Below are 21,966 nucleotides of genomic sequence, written 5' to 3' on the forward strand. Positions count from 1 at the left end.
CGAATCCGCCAATTATTCACGGCTATGTAAATATAGAGACTAGTGGTCACACATCGCGAATTTTGATAAATCCACTATTTACACACACACACATATGGTTAACCGTGTACCAGTATCTGAACTCTTCTTCAACGCGACACGCATCTAATTAAGTTACATTGATTGATTAATGCCAGCTTATACAAGCGACTGATGCCGAGAATGTGGTAGACTTTTTAGTTCAGCATTGACATCAATAAACACAGAGCAAGAAAAGGAAAATTGAATCTCATTTCTGTGTGAGATCGATAAAAGACGATGGGTTTAAGGAAAGTGATTGATATCTGATAAGAATGTGAAATATTCTATGGAAATGTGGATTTTATCAGTCTACCGTTATTCAATAAAATCTACCGTTCACATAAAACCATTATAAATGAATATTTATTTACATTCGGTTGAACTGTTAAAAACAGGATCATCGTGTGGTCCTTTCCACTACAGGAAACATGCGCGTCACCAGGCGGAGTTGGTCGTTCCACTTATTATTTGAGGTCACAATTTTCAAATTCACTTTCATTGGGATTCGAACCTAAAAGAACAGCCACACAGTGTTATGCGCATCTGAGACACTTTTCCTTCAAAATTTCGCTATCTAAATGTACTATATTCCACATTTCATTTACAGCGACTAATAATTAGTCTAAATTAAAGATGGGTGGTATTTCTATCACTTATATTCATAATGCATATTTAATGTATATACATGTTATTCTGTGAATCACTTCTTGTTTGGATGCATTTGAAATATCTGGTCCACGAACAAGAATTTTTCTTCATCTCAGAAGCATTACACTCACAGCAAATAAAGAATTCGTCGTACTCAATCATCTTACGGAGTCCATTACGGAATTTGAGGGTCGCATTCAGGCAGACCGTTCAGCCTTAAAATCAAATCATACATATTTAGAAATGACTCGAGTTACTGCAGGAGTCACGTTCACACCTAAGAGTAATCATCAAATTCACACCACGTTATTCACGTTCTTTGTTTGGTCCATTCCAATTTAGACCGAACCAAGCCCTCACATTAGCGATCAAAGTCCGTTCAACATCGGTCCGTAGCAGAGAATTGACCATTTCCCCAATGACCGATGCTTGACTGTTTAAAATTTCAGAACCGTTCTAGAATAGGTCCATCCCAGGCACGGACCAAATTAGAACGGACCACTGATGGCGTGAACGCAGTTGAGTTGGTGTAAATCGCTGAAATGAAAAAAGGCCCAGAAGCTTGATACGTACTAGCAATTTGATTCGCTGTGGGTTATTGATTGTTATTGAAGTCATATATTGAGAGATATTTTCGTATTCGCGATGAGTATGATTGGTATTGACTGGAACTGTGTGGGATCATTAGATAAACCTTTGTGCCCGGGGAAAATGGGATAAATGACCAAATTATGGCCAGCGACCCACAAATAATCCACGGCTCGACTACATCAATTTGCGCAACAGAACGACATAATGAGCGTCACGCGTGACAAGCAAGCAAAACACGAGTACAAAACAAACTACCTCATTCTATCGTCATTTAAGGTGACTGAAAGACGCAATGGCTGAATTTACTGTTACGAAACATCCATATCCATACATATATCTATCATAGAAAAGTCACGAATGTACTTTTTTTTCTGGGTATGAGATTATGTCTATAAATTGCAAACTAAATGGATGGTCGTCTAGCCGGTTCGGAGAGATCTGTGAGAAAACAGAAATCAGTGCTCTAATCAAATATACTCGTCAGAGATCGTCGTCCATCATTATTTTTTCGTTATTGATAAGAGAAAGTGAAGGAATAAGATGATTTGCCGGGGTTGGGCGGGGGGGGGGGGGCTGGAGTTATTTTGCCGGCTCTATTTCCGTGACATTCGTCATCGTCACCGAGAGATTAAAGTCGATCAGTACAGACACCGCAGCCTGCAATTGTTTTATTGACATTTGAGGCAACACTATTACGCGTATACCACAAACAGCTTGGTTATAGGATATTGAACTTAGAAAAAAATTTTTCTATTTGACGAATATTAATGAAATATGTCGCTTCCTTATCCGCATTAATACATCAATGAACCATGTGACGAAGTATTAAAAAAAAGTTCGTTACTAGGATCGAACCCGGGACCTCTAGGTCGCAGGAACTGCATGCTAAACCACGCGACCACCGAGCCGTAGTGAAAGAATTCCGCTCAGTGGTCGAGTTACTGTCCAGTCACAAGGCGACTGACCGTCATGCTCTATTCGCTAGCATTATTGTCCAATCAGACTTTTAACTCCGATAACCGAAGTTCGCCCTGGCTTCCGGCTGGCAAACAATTTGGGTTCCCATTTAGGCAGATCGATTCGTCTCGAACAAACTATTTATAGTCAATATACAGATTTATAACATAATAAATATTAGGTTCATTGCACTTAATGTAATGATTTTTACATCAGTCAATTATAGACAGATAGAAAGGTACAGAGATAGTTTACTGACGTCAACAGAAGACATGCACTCATCGGTATTATACTGATATTACTAAATCAATAGAAATGTTCAGGTTTTACTGGAAACAAAACACATGTTATACACATTTAAAAGGTTAGAGATTAGTATTGTGAATTGAATTAAAAAACGTTTCAGATGCCCTCAGATACTGATACATATTTTGAAAGTTAGAAGAACGCATTTATTCGGGATGATTCGGTAATTTTGTTACCGAGATCTGCACCACCGCGATAATCCTCTTCTGTGACTTATTGAGCCATTAATAAAAAGCCCATGTGAGCTATATTTCACCTTTGAAAATACGTATATGCTAGAATTTGAGCGCCGTCACAATTCGTATGGTCTTTCATCGGTATCGCATTAATCTCAATCAAAATGATGAAACTGACGCCTAAATAGCGCAAGTGATAAATGGATATAGAATTCAAACATTTCTCCAACACGAATCAATTTAAACTTCAACAAGCGACACGAGTAGTTGTCGAATCGTTTCAGTTTTTTTTTTTGGTATTTAATATGGAAGTTTGTATACGAGAAGAGGAATAATTGACAAGTCGATATAAAAACAACGACTGCACTTCGATGTATATACGCGCGATGGTTGGGGAGATACGTATTACATGCTTCAGTTGATCTAAAATGTATGCTTTCATCCGGTCCCGGAAGTGATTGTATCCACAGTGCCCTAGCTATGACTCTCTACGATCCTACTGTACCTTAAGATTCTCTCAGTGGAGGAGGGAGACAGAGAGAGGGGGTAGAACCAGCCCCGGGGGTGGTTGTGTTCACGTGATCTACGACGCTCTCCGGTCCTATAGTGTACCGCACTGTGGTAGCATCAGTCACTTTGGTTCCTCGTGACAACTTTGATATGTATTAATTCTATTACATGATGTATTCTGATTTTTGATCTTTTGATTTATTCTAAATGAAAGTATTTTTAGAACATTGATACAGGATCGCATAACGTGGGTTAGATTCGTGATTGCACGGTGTAATGTATTAAATGCAATGTTAACTGATAGTTTTTCTATTCTTTCACCTTTTTGTGTTGTCTATAGTTTAGATCATTAACAATAATGTTAGTGATGAAACTTGAAAAATTCATATCGTGTTTGACAATTTGTCATACTCCGTACAGAGATGCATTGATCATATTAATAAATGTTCAGCACTGTTCCTATCACCTGCTTGAAATAGAACATAAAAAAACATTTTAAAACAGCTCAGTAATGTTTGTGGGAAATTGAATAATAACAATGGATTGCCATCTCTGCCCGTGTCATCATGCTGGCAATTCTGTTTACACGGGAGATTTGATAAATCTACAACGAACATTTCTCGTTAATAAAGCTTACTGCGCATGGTAGATGCATCGCAGCCGCCGCCACCACCGGAGCACTCCGTATAGCGTTAAGCGCGCGCGCGGCACCGACACCAGCACCGACATCACTGAGCTCGAAAATAACGACCTTCATTTCTGGGTGACAAATCAAAACTGACGAGTGAAGACGCGACCTGGTCAAAAAAGAGGTTACTTTGTTGTTGGATATGTCTCCATTTCGGGAAGATGGGTGATTAATAGTATTAAAGTTGCGCGCAAAGTCGGGAAATAGATACGAAAAACGGATTAGTTTTAACAGTTTCTGTTCACCTGGGATTTTACAGATCAATTATTCAGAATGAAATGACTACACTCAGGATTATGTATCTGATGATTTCTGTCGAACGATAAAAAAAATGATTGCACCAACAATAATAAAACAGGTGAAGGTTTCGGATGTGGCGGTCGGTTTTAGCAGACACAGGTCACTTGTATTTAGTATAACTAGATTGGATATAATATCATCATTAGTTTTTACTTCTTGAATCAAGTTCTTTTGTGTTCGTCGTAGAAAGCAATGTGCGCGTATATGTATATCTATGGTCGTAGATAAGGAAACATCTGTTCATTAAATAGAATGTATATATGTGGTCATTTAGTTTTCATTGAAATATGAAGTATGTCATTGGATGGAGTTACGTAGGAGCTTCGCGCAAATCGGTGATGGATTAATAGAGAATTTTGCACTATGCTGCTATGTTAAGAAAAATGGGGCATGGCTGGCTCAATTGGCTATTTGCCTTCTTCGTTTGTGTCGTCATGTCTTACGGTCGGGCGGAAAACAGTTTGGTCAACAAAAAAGTCGTCACAATCGGGGCCGTGTTCGATATGAATCCGAAAATCGAATCGAATCTATCTCGGTGTTTTCTGGATGCGATTCAAGACATGCGATCGGAAGTACGAACATTCGAACTGAAAGGGATCGTCTTAACCAAACCAGAATATCGTCAAAATCCCGCTTCTTTGTGTAAATCGTTTTGTCGACAAGTCGAAGATAATTCGGTGAATGTTTTATTCGGTTTAGGAAGTTTAAATGTGATCGAAAGTTTGTCGATGTTATCAAATACAGCGGATATTCCTGCCATAGGTTTCAGCACCGGTGAAATCAAATATCCAGCTGAGGTAATGTATTTATGACTCTCTCATCTCTCAATCACAGCAATTATATCATATTCATTTATTTCATTCAACATATCACAAAAACGATTTAATACGAACGCTTTTTGTAATAGTCGGAATCTACCACTAGCCTTAAGGTTTTTTATCTGGAGACACATATCTCTTTGCTCCGTAAACGACATGGCAATCTAACTCGTATATACATATTTAAGATTCTTTCGAAGGTTTCGTGGTTTGACAAAATATCAAATATATATCAAATATATATTGCTTGAACGGTGAAATATGCAAATGAAAATGATCACAACATTTCAGCTGTTTCTATTCACTAGTCTATAGATGTTGATAATGGTTTCGCTATTTATACGAATCTATCGTAAAGTGCGTGTGTATAAATTTCAATCTAATTCAATTGGAGTTATACACGTAAAGTTTATATCCGAGGAATCCAGCGGGTAAACAGGTTAATCGGGAGTATATACATCACTGATGTAAACTGACCAGTATAGGATACGTAACGGGATGAGTGGGTGAGGGGGTAATAACGGGGGGGTTAACGGGGGGAGGGTGGTAGACTGCGGGGGGAGGGTGGTAGACTGCGGGGAAGTGTGAAGATTATATACATGTATATAAACCCACTTTTAATATAAACATCTTAAAATATTTCTAGAAATTTATCAAAAATTAAAATCAAGGAATTAAAGATGGAAATGACACGACGTTTCGGACTCTTTCTAGGGGAATATCGGAGCTCTGTACCAAAACCATTTTTGTGTATTCAGTTTTCAATGTTATTTTTACAATTGCAATTTAGCGATTTATCTTTGATCGATACAGTCGGCCATTAGGATACCTGATACACTGTCGCGTCTAGTAATTAATATTTGCCGTCTTGAGAATTAATTCCCAGGATATTTTTTATACGATATTTATCTTTCACCTGGAGAAACATCCTGTACACGAAATGAATTAATAACAAAAGCGAGCAGAGAAACTATAATATAAAGTTCCGGCGATTGTTTCTCGGAATTCAGCCAGATGAAAAAGTTCCGGTAATCATTATACACGCGCGCGATAGAATTCCGGTTTTCGTCGTTAATTATGTATAAGTATCACTTAATGTATAACGACTCATATTACACAAACCTTTTTCACGCTTGGAAAAAAGAACCAGTTTCACAGTTGTGAGTTCACAGTTAAAATCACCTCATTATCAACGAGTTAACTGTTGATTCAAATTTCAATTCGGAAATGTTGAACCGGATCCCCTTCACTTAAACCGACTTTTTAGCAAAATTGACATCCGATTGTTTATTTTTTATATGTTGGCATTTCTTCGGCAAGTTGTGTTTTAATTATCAGTGTATTAATTAATGCACAAGGCGTCTTGTGTGATTATTGGGATTCTTATAGCTCTTTCCTCAAGCACTTTAACATATGCATACAGATATACTTGATATGGCCGAGAGCGCCGTGTAACTAGAAAGTCAACATGATTTGAATATTAGAATTTGATGTCGCCGTATATAGATTCGACTCATACATATTTATCGCGAATAAGCTTAAAAAAATAAAAGGAAATGCATGAAAGCGCAATAGGCAGAAAGACAGACAGATAGATGGACAGACAGACAGATAGATGGACAGACAGACAGATAGATGGACAGACAGACAGATAGATGGACAGACAGACAGATAGATGGACAGACAGACAGATAGATGGACAGACAGACAGAGAGACAGATAGATGGACAGACAGACAGACAGACAGACAGACAGACAGACAGACAGACAGACAGACAGACAGACAGACAGACAGACAGACAGACAGACAGACAGACAGACAGACAGACAGACAGACAGACAGACAGACAGACAGACAGACAGACAGACAGACAGACAGACAGACAGACAGACAGACAGACAGACAGACAGACAGACAGACAGACAGACAGACAGACAGACAGACAGACAGACAGGCCGTCGTGATGTTAAACGGTCTTCGATGTTGAATTAATTGCAGAAGCCCCACATGTGTAATTTGAAAACATTCCTCTCCGCTTTGTCGGATACAGTCCAACAACTATCGGCTATAAACCGATAGTTTTAACCAGTGGTGTAAAAACTATCCATGGTTCTCAACAGTTTCTAGTACTAGCGACATATGAGATGCACGTACAATACCACAAACAATGTCACTTGCACATGGAGTTTTGTGTTGAACATTTTTCAAGTTCTCTTTATTCGTTTCGTTTGTATCAAATTAATCCTACTTCAAATACACGCCGCAGCAGCACCTGTTCGTTCTATTAATCCACAAATTGAGTACGTATTTTTTTTATATTGTCTGTCCACCATATGGTTGAACAGATTCTCTATGCTGTCGGCTAGTCGCTGGATTATGGAACGCTGCTATCAATGCAAAAAATATAATCCGCGATATTACATTCTCAAGTCATAGTTCTAGTGTCAACTCACGAGGATATATTTTCAACTCAAAATTATACGGTCAACTTGTAATTTTACGCAGTTAACTCATAATCTATAAGTCAACTAATAATTCTTCAGCCAACTTAGGGTCTTACAGTCAATTCGTAATCTTACAGCCCACTCGTAATCCCACAGCCAACTCGTAATCCCACAGTCAACTCGAAATCCCACAGTCAACTCGTAATCCCACAGTCGACTCGTAATCTGACAGTCAACTCGTAATCCCAGTCAACTCGTAATCCCACAGTCAACTCGTATTCTGACAGCCAACTCGTATTCTGACAGCCAACTGGCGGTTGTCGGTCGTTACACCGTTACGTGGTAGATTTACTTTTTCTTCCCGGAGATCATTTGATAATAACACGATCGACATTCTGTGTATAAACTATTATTTCTGGGTAGCTGACTTACCGCAATAAACCGCGCCTTTTTTCTTCTTCGTGAGATCATACACTGAAACCTCGTTATAACCACCTCGGGGATATAACGATTTATCGGTTATTGCAAACCTAGAAATTAGTCCCACATTGGACGATTTTAGTAATTTTTACTGGATACATCGAGTTACATCGGTTTTAGATTTTCTGGTCTCCTGAAGTTCGTTGTAACGAGGTTCCGCTGTATATAGAACTATCGGTTATAACGAACAGATTTTCTGTGGCCCTGAAGTTCGTTGTAACGAGGTTCCGCTGTATATAGAACTATCGGTTATAACGAACAGATTTTCTGGTCTCCTGAAGTTCGTTGTAACGAGGTTCCGCTGTATATAGAACTATCGGTTATAACGAACAGATTTTCTGGTCTCCTGAAGTTCGTTGTAACGAAGTTCCGCTGTATATAGAACTATCGGTTATAACGAACAGATTTTCTGCGGCCCTGAAGTTCGTTGTAACGAGGTTCCGCTGTATATAGAACTATCGGTTATAACGAACAGATTTTCTGCGGCCCTGAAGTTCGTTGTAACGAGGTTCCACTGTAGCCATTCTACGATAACTTCGTTTCACATAGAATCAAGATCTTGTGTTTTTCAAAACCTTTTCCACTATATACTTATTCGGTAGAATGGATGGATCAAAAAGAACTTTAAAGACAAGTGAATAATAAAACTATAAGTGCTATTTGTGGGTATCAGCTGCCATGGGATTTGATGTTGTACAGATACGTACATGAATCACGTGTATACATTGATCTCATGTAATTGAGTTTCGTGATAAACTAATTTAAAGACAATCACTGGAGATCACTTCCACAATATGGCAGACAAGTGCCGCATAATTGCCAAGAACCCAAGCTTTAGGGTCCAGATTTAACTAATCGAAAATCAACTTATTTAGCTCACGTGTCAAATCTAAAGATAGGGACCTAGTTCCCACATTTCTGAGTTCAGATTTAGGTCAGAGTAAGTGAATTTGAAATGAACTGATTACCCGAATTCAGAAATGTGGAACTGGGTCCTGAGGGACCACGAGTCTTCTAATCTTCATGCATCAACATACGTAAGGTCCCTTTAATTCAATAATCAATCAAAACAAATGAATGTCCATGAAACAGTTTTGCTGCTTGGGATACAATTTATCAATGAAACATATTCTTCCTGTTGCGTTAGATAAAGACTTTGTTGAATGATAGAATGTATTGAACCTCCGCGCACAGTGCTACATCGGAGCTGCATTTAGAATCATTGCGAGCTGTCCTATAATTGAATTCTCTGATATATCACTTTCGTTGACGGATTTTTCGATAGCGAGAATCCATTATTGGAGGATTTGACCACTGTGTGATTGATGTGTATCCTTGAATCGTGCGAGACCATGGTGAGACCGAAATGACGACGACCACTGGTTAGAAACATAGAAACGTCATTCTTCAACGCATTAATGATTTGTAAATATCAGTGACAGGTTTTATGACATTGCAACCGCCAAACGGAACGTCTTATATCAACAATTGACTAACATTAATTTTTTTCTGGATGCTTCATATAATTATCTACATTGGAGTAAAAGTATACGACACAGAAGCAAATCCACGCGGACTTGTGTCACTTGTGTACAAAAACATCATATTTTTGAGTGAGTCTCCTTTTTTTCATTTCGTCAACGACGAAGGTAATGAACATCGCCGATCGAAAGAATATATTTGCATTCTTAAACTCTAAAAACCACAATAATTTTAATGATTATTCTAGAAATATTGATAAGATATGGAGAGCACGTTTTCCCCGGGTTCCTGTCCCAAGAAAGAGAAACACTCGACTGGCAACTTCATGTTTTCAACGAGAACGATGAAAATGAGTTTTAAGCTTAAATGGACCCTGCGTGCGATGCCTGGCTGGCTCGTACACCTAAATACGCCAGTTCGTACGCCTGCCTTGGATGTGACAAGTCCTTCAAAAATCAGCCTCTGGACTTGCTTCTCTTGTCGGTTTAGTGACCGTAAAACCAATCAATACAAAACTGCTGACCTGATTTCATATCTTCATTTGTTATTTTCCATTAATTTTCTCCTTGTTCGCAATAAATTGATTTTATCGCCAAATGAATTGGTATATGATAAAGCAAACAGTTAGAGGAAATATCGCCATTATACAAGAAAGTACGCGGTAATATTACAGATCGATAAGATTGATTCTTGATTTTATCGACCGTATAATGATCAATAAGTCGTATCCCAACAGAGACGAACGATAGAATCTTCACCATTCCGTATTTAATTGGAAACTTCGCTAAAAGAATAATTTGTTTTTGCCAGACTAGTGAAAACCGATCGATTCATTGAGAAACAGTCGAGAGATCTGTGCAGGATGTGATGTACCATGAAATGAAAACTAGCCATGATCTAGTTCACTCGATCACGTGACAGCGATTCGTTTTGATACAGATGTCAATCGGCAGCACTGAACCTCCTGATATTCACCATAGGCATGACGATCACCGTTTCTGAAAGTCAACCGATGAAATATCTAATGTCTGGTATTTGTATTCTATATGCAATTGAGAATCTCTCGGGAGAAGTCCTGAACACTTGTGAAGTCTGGATGATCAGCATTTGAATGCGCTGATGAAATTTCTAATGTCTGGTGTTTGTATTTCATATGCAATTGAAAATGTCTCAGGTGAAGTTCTGAACACATGTGAAGCGTCGACGATCAGTTTTTTTTGAATGTGCTGATAGAATGTCTAGACGATTAAAAATTGACTGAATTGTGATGTCTGGTCGGCCAGGCGGCAGCATGTTTGACCATCAAATAACGCAAACGAAGAGTTCTGGTTTCTACAGAAATTTAATTATCAACTACATCTTTCATTCTTTTAGATTTTGAAATACATCTATTTTCTAGCTCGTTTATCATCACTGTCCTTGTAAATCCAATATGATTGAATATTTCTGCAACGATCTCCCCGGCCGGACACAATCACGCTAGTTTCCAGCAATCGATGAATAGTGGTCACCATGGATCCATTCTCGTGATTTTATCCTTTTTTTAGTCTCTCTTTCGAAGGCGACGTCATTAACTGAATTTATTATTTGTCATCGTTAACGCGCTTTTAATCACTGATTACTGGATAATCGTCACGGAATATGATAGTTACATCTGACAAATTCTTACGACATTTCAAAAATCCAACACGTAATGATACGTCTTACCTCATGTGGAAATGAAAAAAAGATGAATAATTTCAGAAATGTTTGCGTCCCGTATTCTAGAATTAGGTCGATTCATTCTCGGATTCAAAATTTCCCTTTAAATCCACATTTTGTGACGTGCATAATTTATATTCACAGCGCTGAAGTTGTCACAGTTCTGTCGAAACCTGAATTCATTGTTAAAATGGCGCCAACTAACAATCAGTCCATACGATATGGGTGCAAAATGTCCCATCGTGGATGCAGTACAAAAAAGAATTCTGAAATGTTACAGAACTCGATTATTTCAGTTCCAATCGATCAATTACTTTATTCGTCGCATTTTCTACTCCTCGGGTGGGTTTTCAATTACCTTTCGCTATCTAAATCGCTCCTCGTTTTTCAATTTAAATGTTATTGCTTTATAATTTACTTTTCGCGTAGACTGCGGGATGCGCTCTGAATCCGAGACACCGACACTTTTATAATTGAGGATTGAATCAAACTTAACGACTGAAAACTGCCATAAATCGTTAATCGATCAAGACTGAAAGGAATGAAGATGATCGAATAGAGAATGAATATCACTAAATTGTATGACTCTTCATACACTACACTGCTTATGAAACCCTTCTGGATTCCAGACGTTGATAGAAGCCTTTTTAGAAGCCTTATTTTAGAATGTGTTATCTGATACTATTCAGCCAGTCTCTTAAACGGTAACCATCGATGAAACACTCCCGCGAGTCCGTGTTGTAAAGATGATATAAAATCGATGAAAATGAGATAAAAAAAACGAGGCCGAAAAAGTTCGATGCATTATCGACGTTTTGATTTCATCCCTTTAGAAGGATACCGAGTATTCGTCCAATTTGAAGGCTACCAAAATGCACTGGAACTGACAGCGGTTAATGATACATGATTTTCAAAATTAATGAAAGTAAGGAAGGTGCCTTCAGTATTCAAGCTTCGGCTTTTGAAGGTATCCTTGCTGTTGGATTAGAATTTTATATTACATGTAATGATAGATATTTTAACACTCTCTTAGTTTATTTATTCTTGTAATATTTAATTGTAATTCAATCAGAAATGATGAAATGGAATTAAAAGTAGTAGGAGTTCAAAGGAAAGAAGGCCAAGAAACGAAGACGAAATATTTCTGATTCTCGACAATATATCAAAGCCAAGGACTCTCATCAAGTCTAACCCGATGAACTTTTGAGGTGACGCTATCTTATCATTGCAGATTGGCGTTTCATTCCTCGCGTTGTCGCGGTTAACGACGACGTGAGAATGTAACTATATAGAAGCCTCAGGCACGGAACTGGTTGCCGGTTTGTTTGCCTTGATAACCCAATATTCACCACATGATTCTGTGGCTGATCTTGATGAGAAAAGAGAATTCATAACACACATGATGCAGAGCGCGCACCGGCACTAGTGTGACAAAGTGTGTAGTGCTGATCCCAGTAAATTACATGTGGTTTCAGATAACGGGCGACTCCATCCGTCGATAAAAAATGCTATAAAAACAACATGGCGACGGTGGCGATTCTCGGAAGTCAGAACCGATGCTTGTACTACCGAAAGAGTTCTTCGACGCGTTTGTTTATTTTGTTTTTTGGAACCAGTGCTAGGAACCGGAAATAGATCGTATTTCTTGTGTCTTCCAATGCGTACTATTTCATCTAATTCAAATCTAGTCTTGGCATCGTATTTCAGGTCTTACATTGTCAGATCTGGTATATTCAGTATTCCCGATTATTGATACCACTCAACTTATTGTTAAATGTGAATGAAGGTTTAGCGCCTGTAATATACTGACTTCAAACGTGCCTTGTTCATATCATTTGGAGTCATATTGAACGTTATGGACGTAAAATGGCAGTCACCCTTGGCTTTTTGCTGAAGGTGCTTGAACTATTGATTTGCTCCTATTCGGGTAGAATTGCTCCTTCTCTTTCTCTCAGAAAATCCACTTGTCGATCATTTAAAATCAGAAATAGATTTCAGATTTCAAATTATAAGCACATTGCGTAAATCAATTGCGTAAGGGTCTGATACAAGGAGGAGCACACCCCTCCCCCCAAAAATAGGGCATATCACATGATTTAAAGGGTACCCAAAAAACTCATCGGAAAACATTACATCACTATGAAAATACAGAGAAGAATTTAAACTTTTTTAGGTAACATAATGTTTTTCATTCCCCGTGAAATTTCAGGGGAACTTGACATTTTTAGAAGGCAGCACGCCGACCCGATGCGCCAACCCCTTACATCCGCCCCTGCTGGATTGTCCATTAGATGAAGCTCAAAATGCTCTAACCCCAATGGTTTGAAGACAAAATGGCTTCCGGGAGCAGCGCCAGGAAGCTATGACAGATAAATCATCTCAATGATAAAATGCCGCAAAGAAAATCTAAATGTGCTAGTTTGAGCTCTATTGAGAATTGGATTTTCGTAGCTTTAAGCGTTCTCTCTCTTCTTGGCCTTGAATTAGAATTATCTTCCAAATTCGTCTTCTTACGACGTACAACTCAGTGCGTAACACGGCAATCTACACAGAGTGAAATGTGATTGCATTTAGAACCTGACAGTCAACAGATTGTCGTCCAATCAAAAGTGCTTCAAAGCGATATACCGACAAAACATGCAGCTATAAATCATGATGAAACAGTCCGAGTCCGTGTTTTACCGATAACATTACACAATACACACGGAATACGAAAGAAAAAGGAGCCCGAAAAGTCCTTAAATTTCTGATTTACATTATTATATATTCATATATATAGATTACAGTTTATAGTATTCCGATGACTAACCAGGATATAATCGGTACGCTGAATAAACTACTAGCTCAAGGAAACATTTCATACTCGTTTTTTTTTGTATTATGGGATGTTTTATCGTTTACATATTCAAATATTGCAGAAAAAAAACTGATAAATTGATAACCGAAGTTTATAGAAAACTTATGCCATGAAGAACTCGGAATATTTATGTAACAAACAGCAGTAATGCGTTAATGCGTTATCGGGCGCTGAAGCTGTTATTTTCTCTAGGCTTCCATTAGTGTAAGGCATCATTACACATTTATCTATTGGCTTCATGTAGACTACATGTAACGTAGTTATGTTCAGGCAATAAGCGACATAAAGGAAATGAACAGCAACATCACAACAAAAATCTGTAGCTCAAGTGACAAGGAAAGGATGGCCATTCTATTCTATTTGCGAGGAAATCAATAGAAACCATTTCGTTAGCAACATCGACAATAGAAACACTGAATAGCACTAGCAACACCTCTCGGGTTTTCATGCTAATCCTTATTTCAACAGAAACCATGTTTCTTCTTTAAAATCTAGTGAACGAATTTTGAATCGATCGCCAGATACAAGGCGATATACAAATGCAGGCACGATCCTGGCTCCTATCCTGAACCTGTCAAAATGTTTGTACATTCACGGGTATCACAACATTAGTGGTAAAATGATAGGTATTTTCAAAGATGATTGCAAAAAGGGACCCTTTTAACTTTTTTTCTATTCACGAAAATCTCATAAAAACAAATCCTAGCCGAGGAGCGAACCTGAGACCACGTATGTGTAAGTCCAGAACACTAACCACCAGACCACTGCACTGTCATGGCAGATAATGTTCGGACGTTAGTCTGGTAAACAGTGAAGTGGTGACCAGCCATTCACTAGCCACACCGTAGAATAGAGGTTTCTTATTAGGTTCATTGCCATCAGTTTTTAACAGTTCTTGATTTGTATAGAAATGCTTCCGAAATTCCAAATCTATAGCGAGCCATATTCTCACTTTTTGAATGAAGAGAAAATGGCAGTATAGTGGTAACGAGTCTGAATGAATATCATCCCTACATCACGCCTTCCACTTACATTCCAGAAATGAGAATCTCATAAAGTTGGTAGAAGGAATATCGTAGGTCATCGCATCCACTGTTCACATTTGTCAGATGTGGCATAATTTATGAGCGATCGTGTGGCTGGTAATGGTCAATATATGTGGTACTGTGAAATTGCTCAGGCGCCGTTCTAAACAGGGCATCAATAAAGATGATTGGTCATAACCAATCTGGCTGTATTAAAGTGTATCTACGTGTACATATGTATACACGCGTGTATACCCCGAAGACAAAATTCAACTATTTACACTTTAGTCAAGATATCGCGAACACTTATTACGCGTATCACTCGAATCCCTAATGTGCAAAAGTTCGAGGTTTCCTTTGAAGAACTACTCGTCGAGAACGTCGTCTTGCTTGTTGGGAACAATTCCAAAACCAATAATTTGCAACATATTCTTGACACTTACGCTACGTACTTGACTTATCACTAGGAAATTAAATAGCTGTCACAGAACTTGGTTCGTAATTCCTCGCTGATGTAAATACGTGTGTGTTCAAAGTAGTAGCAGCAGCAGCAGCAAAAACCATCCAATAATATAGATTGGTTCGTGTTAAGCTTATTACTAGTCTCCTCCATTTACTTAAAAATGATCAAACGAAACCGATTTTATCCACGATAAATTGGAAAAGCGTTGGAGAGATTCATTTGATGCAGAGCATATTTTTAGCTGCTGAATATACGGATTCACTATTAATTTTGGTCGTGGGTGTGGTCGTTTACAAAACGTAAATGATGTTCCAATTTTACTACCGGAACCCAGGTACACACTCTTGACTCAGCCCAAACCAAATCCTAAGACTGGTCTGAAGTTGTTAGATTGGTTATAGAACCAAAATGGGCCTAGACTAGTCTGAAGTTGATAGAACCAAAATGAGCTTATACTGGTCTCAAGTGCGACCATATTATCACTGCACAGAGACGTAATGATCGGTGCATGTCCACCGCCCGGGAACGATCAAACCAAACATTTGGTTTTGTATACGCATTACCCTCGGATTGGGCGCCTTTTGTTTTATCGTTGCCCTCCTCGAGCGCTAACTGTAGCTGAATATTCATTTTTAATTCTTTTACTCAATTCAAGTGAGTTGAGTTGACAAGCACCTGTCATACAGCGTTTTATCAGCTTCCTGATAATCTGCTGTTACGGATTACGGTGTATGAATAGCGGAAATGATTTTAGCAGACGACGAAGAGGTGACAGATATTGATTCGGATGAATATTCTATAGAGGTTTATCGTGTTCAGTAATGAATCCCGTATCAACCGTGTTTAATTACTTTAATCGTATGTAATCAAGTAATATATTGAATATCTATATGAACCTTTTAAAGGACGACTGAAATATAGATTACACTATTGACATTTACTAACGCGATCCACTGACTGACGAAAGTAATTTTGAATAAGGATTCACTCGCAATCTCGCGGACTTCTTCACACGTACTTTTTCGCTCGCAACAAATCGGGCATCAAACTGCAGTGAAAGGTGCCTTTACTTCAGTTTTGTTTGAGCGTGACGTCCATTATGACGCGTTGTTCTCGGTAAATTAGGAAGACTGACTACCACTATCTATACACATGCCACACAAAATACCAAATCATCCACTTATCATGAAAAATAGTCTGGATTGTTTCCTCGAAGATTCACCGACTTAATACTTATATGGTATTCTGGTCGACTCGTTGATTGGATGGCTGGATGACCGAACGATTGAGTCTACATTTGGGCCATTTTATGTTGTTATGTATGGCAAGTCTCCAAAACTAACGGTCGAAAAACCAATGGCATTACATTCACGACCACCATTCTTTGGTGTATGCAGGGAGGTGACATCCCTGGTGTATGTATGCAATACAGAGCGTAGGTTTTGATCACTGATTCAGATAAAATCCAATGAAGTTTGAAGATTTATATTGTATATAAGTATCAATCAGCTAATCATTACATAATCACAAAAGACAGTACCATTCTTTTCGTTGGATTGAGATTTCACTCCGCCGCTTGACGTCAATACAAGTTACTCATTAATGATCGTTTATGTCAGTAATTAGTGCGTACTAATTGACTGAATTCATCATCAGGAAATTCAGGCGGGATTCAATCTTCTTCTAGCTTATTTGATATTTGATTTTCCACTGAAATACATTGGCAGATGTTTAAATTTAGCCGACTAATAATCGATACTGTGTAAAGCTTACAGATACGACCGTTCCATTTATTTCAATTTAAGTATCAATCTTGTATCGATTATGTCAGTAACGACTGACCAGACATTAATGGACTGATTGTCGAATTATTCATCGTTGAGAAGATGTATCAGGAATAGGGAACCAACATACCAGCTATCCCGTCAGATGGCGTGACGAGCATTCATATAGTCATTATCGATAAACTTCGAACTGTATTTTTTAGGCTCCAGAATCCATGCATTATCAGGACCCAACCAAATTGCACATTCATTTCATTCGAATTTATTGAAATATAGAAGTAATCGAGTAACTGCTGGCGAACCTGGCGGATCCTTGCTTGCCATAAGTGGAATCCTCGATTGCCATAGTATCCTCATTGAATCGGCTGGTGCGGTCGGTACATAGCAAAGTGGTGTGAGCGCGTGCAAACCAGGATCGCGTCTAAATTAGATTGAAATATATCAACTCAAAATATGAATTATTAACAAGATTATCGATAGATGCCTTCATCACGTGTTCAATCTCACGTATTCGTATTCACCGCTTTCCCCGCGTTTTAGTTGATATTTTGACATTAACCGTGAGTGCTTGATATTGATATCTACCGCGTATAAACCGGATTGCTGTTACACGGAAAATTTCACGTTGGAAAAAATTCGTTAGGAGATAAGCGTGCAGCGGCGGGGACAGACTACTAGTGTAAACCGACCGACCTTAAACACAAAAAGACACGTACCCTGTATAAAAACCCGTCGCTCGCAGGATCATGTTTGTGTTGAGATAAACCGATTTGACTAAGGGTGGATGTGATTGATCCGAACATGAGCCATTTCTATCTCCGTCATTATATAATCAAAGAACATTCTTCTTGTTTGCTGTCTCTCTCCCTCTCACTTTCTCTCTCTTCCTCTCTCTTCAGAGTCTTCTCCTGAGGCCCGGTAGCATTCGCATACACTTTTTAAGACGACATTGAATGTGGGGATGGAATGTTGCTTCCTTGTGATGTTACCTGATATCTCAAGAAAGTATATTTCATGGATAAGAAACCATAAATTGAATGTGTCATCATAGTCTGAATATTGTCCACGTATAATGTGGTCATTTGCGTCGTGATTTATTGCAAAGCAAAATACATTTCATTTGATTTCAGGGGTAATTCTGGTTCTATATGAATTATATTTTTTTCCAATTAAGCTAATCAATGATTTTAAAAGATTTAAGAAACCATTGAAGAGGAAAATATCCTATTGCATGAAATGACGTCTATCAGTCAGTGTTGGATTGCGCGTAAACTACAGACCATCTGGATCCAATTTCACAGTTGCGAGTTAACTCTGAACTCTAGTTTATTTGGTCAATATAGAATTTAGACTCTGAACTCGGGATCCAGTTTCACAGTTGTGGGTTATAGAATTATTAGGTTATAGGGGATACCAACTTCCGGAGTCCGTCATTCAAATCAATTTATTCGTCTTCGTCAACCAAAGTAGTCAGGTAGAGAAAGCAGATGGCTGTGAAACCTCAGTCGGTTGATTTTAAAAATGTGTCATTAATGTATCTGAGAGTGCAGTAGTTGTATGCAGGCAGGCAGGGCAGGCAGGCAGAGGCAGGCAGGCAGGCAGGCAGGCAGGCGGGGATATTATACTGGTTGAATCAGTGAATATCGTGTCAGTTGGTGAGAGTCTTGATTAAGCTATTCACGATAAAAAAACCTTTTAGATAATGTGCACTACGCGCGCACCGTGTTCGTGTGTTTCTGTACGTAGTGATTGATGAGCTTGGTTTCTAGTTTATTTGGTCAATATAGAATTTAGAGTCTGCAGTCGTTAAACACCTGCCCCACCATCGCAAATAAACAAACAAAGAATGATTAGAAAATCAGGCATTACCAAAATTACTGCCATTTCACGTGTTAACAATGAAATTCCCGATGTAACCTCGGAATTCATGCACCGTTATCTTTGACCAACGTGTGAGCAATTGCAAACTCTGGGACAGGTTGCGCATATTTGAGTGGTTCAAAAGTGGTCTTGAGAGTTAAAAATGGTCTCGAATTGTAACACTGTTTATAGTTCCAAAATGAGCTTAGACTAGCCTTAGGTTGTTAGATTGGCTATAGAACCAAAATGAGCTTAGACTGGTGTTAGGTTGTTAGATTGGCTATAGAACCAAATGAGCTTAGACTGGTCTCAAGTTGTTACACTGTTTATAGAACCAAAATGAGCTTAGACTAGCCTTAAGTTGTTAGATTGGCTATAGAACCAAAATGAGCTTAGACTGGTCTTAAGTTGTTAGATTGGCTATAGAACCAAAATGAGCTTAGACTGGTGTTAAGTTGTTAGATTGGTTATTGAACTAAGTTGATCTTAGACTGGCATGTAAATCAAGTCGTGCAACTGGCGCCTGGACTTCACTTTTCAGTCTTTATTCCTCCTAACGCTTCGAGTGTCGAGGGATTCACCTCGTATACAGACCTGTTATTAGGAGACTTAGCGCACATTGGAATTTAATGCCTTTTCATTTAAAAACTGACACTGAGAAATTCGATGATATAGTAGCTTATAAACGTCTGTACAGTTGAATGACTCGATGTGACGTATACTGGTATTAGTTTCAGTCGTTGTCAGCGGTAACCACCCGTCACTGCCGCCGCTATCCACAGACCTCTGCTTTAATCCACCAATCTTTGCGTATTGACTTTTTACTTGACGTAGAGTTTCATCAGATCTTTCTTTCCGATTCGTTCTATATAGAACGAACAGGTCCGATAACCGGGGGAAAACAGCCATGACCTTTATCACGTTTGAGGTGAGTAACCTCGTGTTGGAAGTGGTTTAGAAGATTTGGATTTGTAAATGTAGAATAACCCGTGGCGAATTAAAACAAATTTCAAAGATTAAAATAAAATCTATTTACCAAGAATTAAAATCGAGATCGAGACACCTAGATTCTTTCTCTCTAATAGATCATCGTCGGTCGAGTCCGAAACATCGTCACTTTCAAATATTGATTTTAATATTTGACAAATGAAATTCGTTTTTTATTTTTTGTATTTGTATAGTCGGGATTTTTATCATGATTCAAACGGTTCCTTATCGACATCGCTACAATTTCTAACTATCGTTGAGTTAATCGCGTAGACTACTTAAGGATCTCTATGCTTTATACGTATTATTCTTATGAGTGTAATCGGTAATCATTCCGTCAGATTGATTACAGTAGGTGTAACCGACTTTCAAGTCTCAGTGAATGCGGTACAATCAAATAGCAATTTAGAAATCCCTGATTCCCAAATACACGCACGTTTTTTTGCTAGACTTGTCTCTTATCGATGACGTCAGCGGAAGTCATTAGACAGCCGACTGTTTGTAAGGTGTGAAGTTGGAAACCGTGAATACGGCGAGACCCGACCAGGGTCTTGCGTCGCCCTCTCAGCGGGATCTCACATAATGAACACAACAAACACAACGTTCTATCAATTATCAATTTCGGAATGAAAGGAAATTACATCTATAGCTGCTGCTGCTCACTGAGTTTCTAGATCTACAAACCAGTTTGAATTATTTCGTAAGACGTGACTTATTAAATACCTATGTTCCTCGACGCAGTTCTCAATCAGCACTTCAAAAACAGACAATCCGAACTTACATTTGACACTTCAACTTTTGGACAGCGAGGTTTCTTGCGTCTAGCGCCAAGACTTTGGAATAAATCAAATCTTTCTGATTTGTCTCATCTTAATCTGGATCAGTTTAAAAGAGATCTTAAAACTATGTTGTTCTGTGACTCTATGCGATAAAATATTTCCAGAGGGTTGATTTGAACTGTATTATAGGATCCTTGCACCATATAAGCACAATTTATAATTATATTAACATAATTGTCATCATTATCATTAAGATGCTAGAAATCTATGGATATCAATAAAAGAAGATTGAGGGTAGATTCGGCGGGACGCAAGGACGATTTGCTAGATTTTTGTATGGCGGCTGTATCGTGGTTAGAGGTCCACTTGGACGTTCGCCGGCCGGTTCTGGAGACTTGCCTTACATAACAAGAAATGACAATCAAGGGATTTACAAATTTCGAGGGTCCACCGTGTAAATCGCTTAATGTGTTTTGGCCGTCGATATGGTTTAGTCAAGTCGAGAAAACACATGACTGCAAAACCTATCACATTCTGAGCTTCATCGTGTATAACATATAATACTATATCTATTTCATCTGAAGTGTGGGACTATTAATTTGTCTTATTAATCGACCGAATCTCTTCTCATATACACATGATGCGGTCATGAACTCAATTAAGTTTTAGGTCCAGACTTCCGCTTAATTCTTCATCTTTCATTATTATCACGCGCTTCGAACTAATGTCGACAAAGATCTGTAGAATTCAAAATATTCTCGAATTAGTATCAACACAGAGCTGAAGACTTAACACAGCGATAGCGTGAAGTGGACTGGGGGAACCTTGCCACCATTGACCAGACACAGTGCGTAATTTTGGCCCTCGAGTGTTTAAATGCAGTACACAATTGACGGCCAATATTTGCCAATTTGACGTACGTCCCCGTATGCACGACCACTTCGGAAACACCGGACGCCTTGCATTCCCGCTGTTCTGTAGCTCTATTTGTCAAGACATTATAGATCGTCAAAATTTGGCACTCGTCGTCTTGGAAGTTGCATCTTTTG

At 38.6% G+C, this 21,966-nt stretch overlaps 1 protein-coding gene across 1 annotated transcript in view; it reads left to right on the top strand.

Annotated features, from left to right (window-relative positions):
- The first annotated feature begins 4,670 nt into the window (after positions 1-4,670).
- LOC141899181 (glutamate receptor ionotropic, NMDA 3A-like) overlaps positions 4,671-21,966 on the top strand; it is a 29,698-nt gene continuing 12,402 nt past the window's right edge. Inside the window, exon 1 of the mRNA XM_074785342.1 lies at positions 4,671-5,033. Coding sequence (XP_074641443.1) covers positions 4,671-5,033 — 363 coding nt within the window. The remainder of the gene's footprint in view (positions 5,034-21,966) is intronic.

The sequence above is a fragment of the Tubulanus polymorphus genome, chromosome 2, assembly GCF_964204645.1.
Source record: "Tubulanus polymorphus chromosome 2, tnTubPoly1.2, whole genome shotgun sequence".
NCBI lineage: Eukaryota > Metazoa > Nemertea > Palaeonemertea > Tubulaniformes > Tubulanidae > Tubulanus > Tubulanus polymorphus.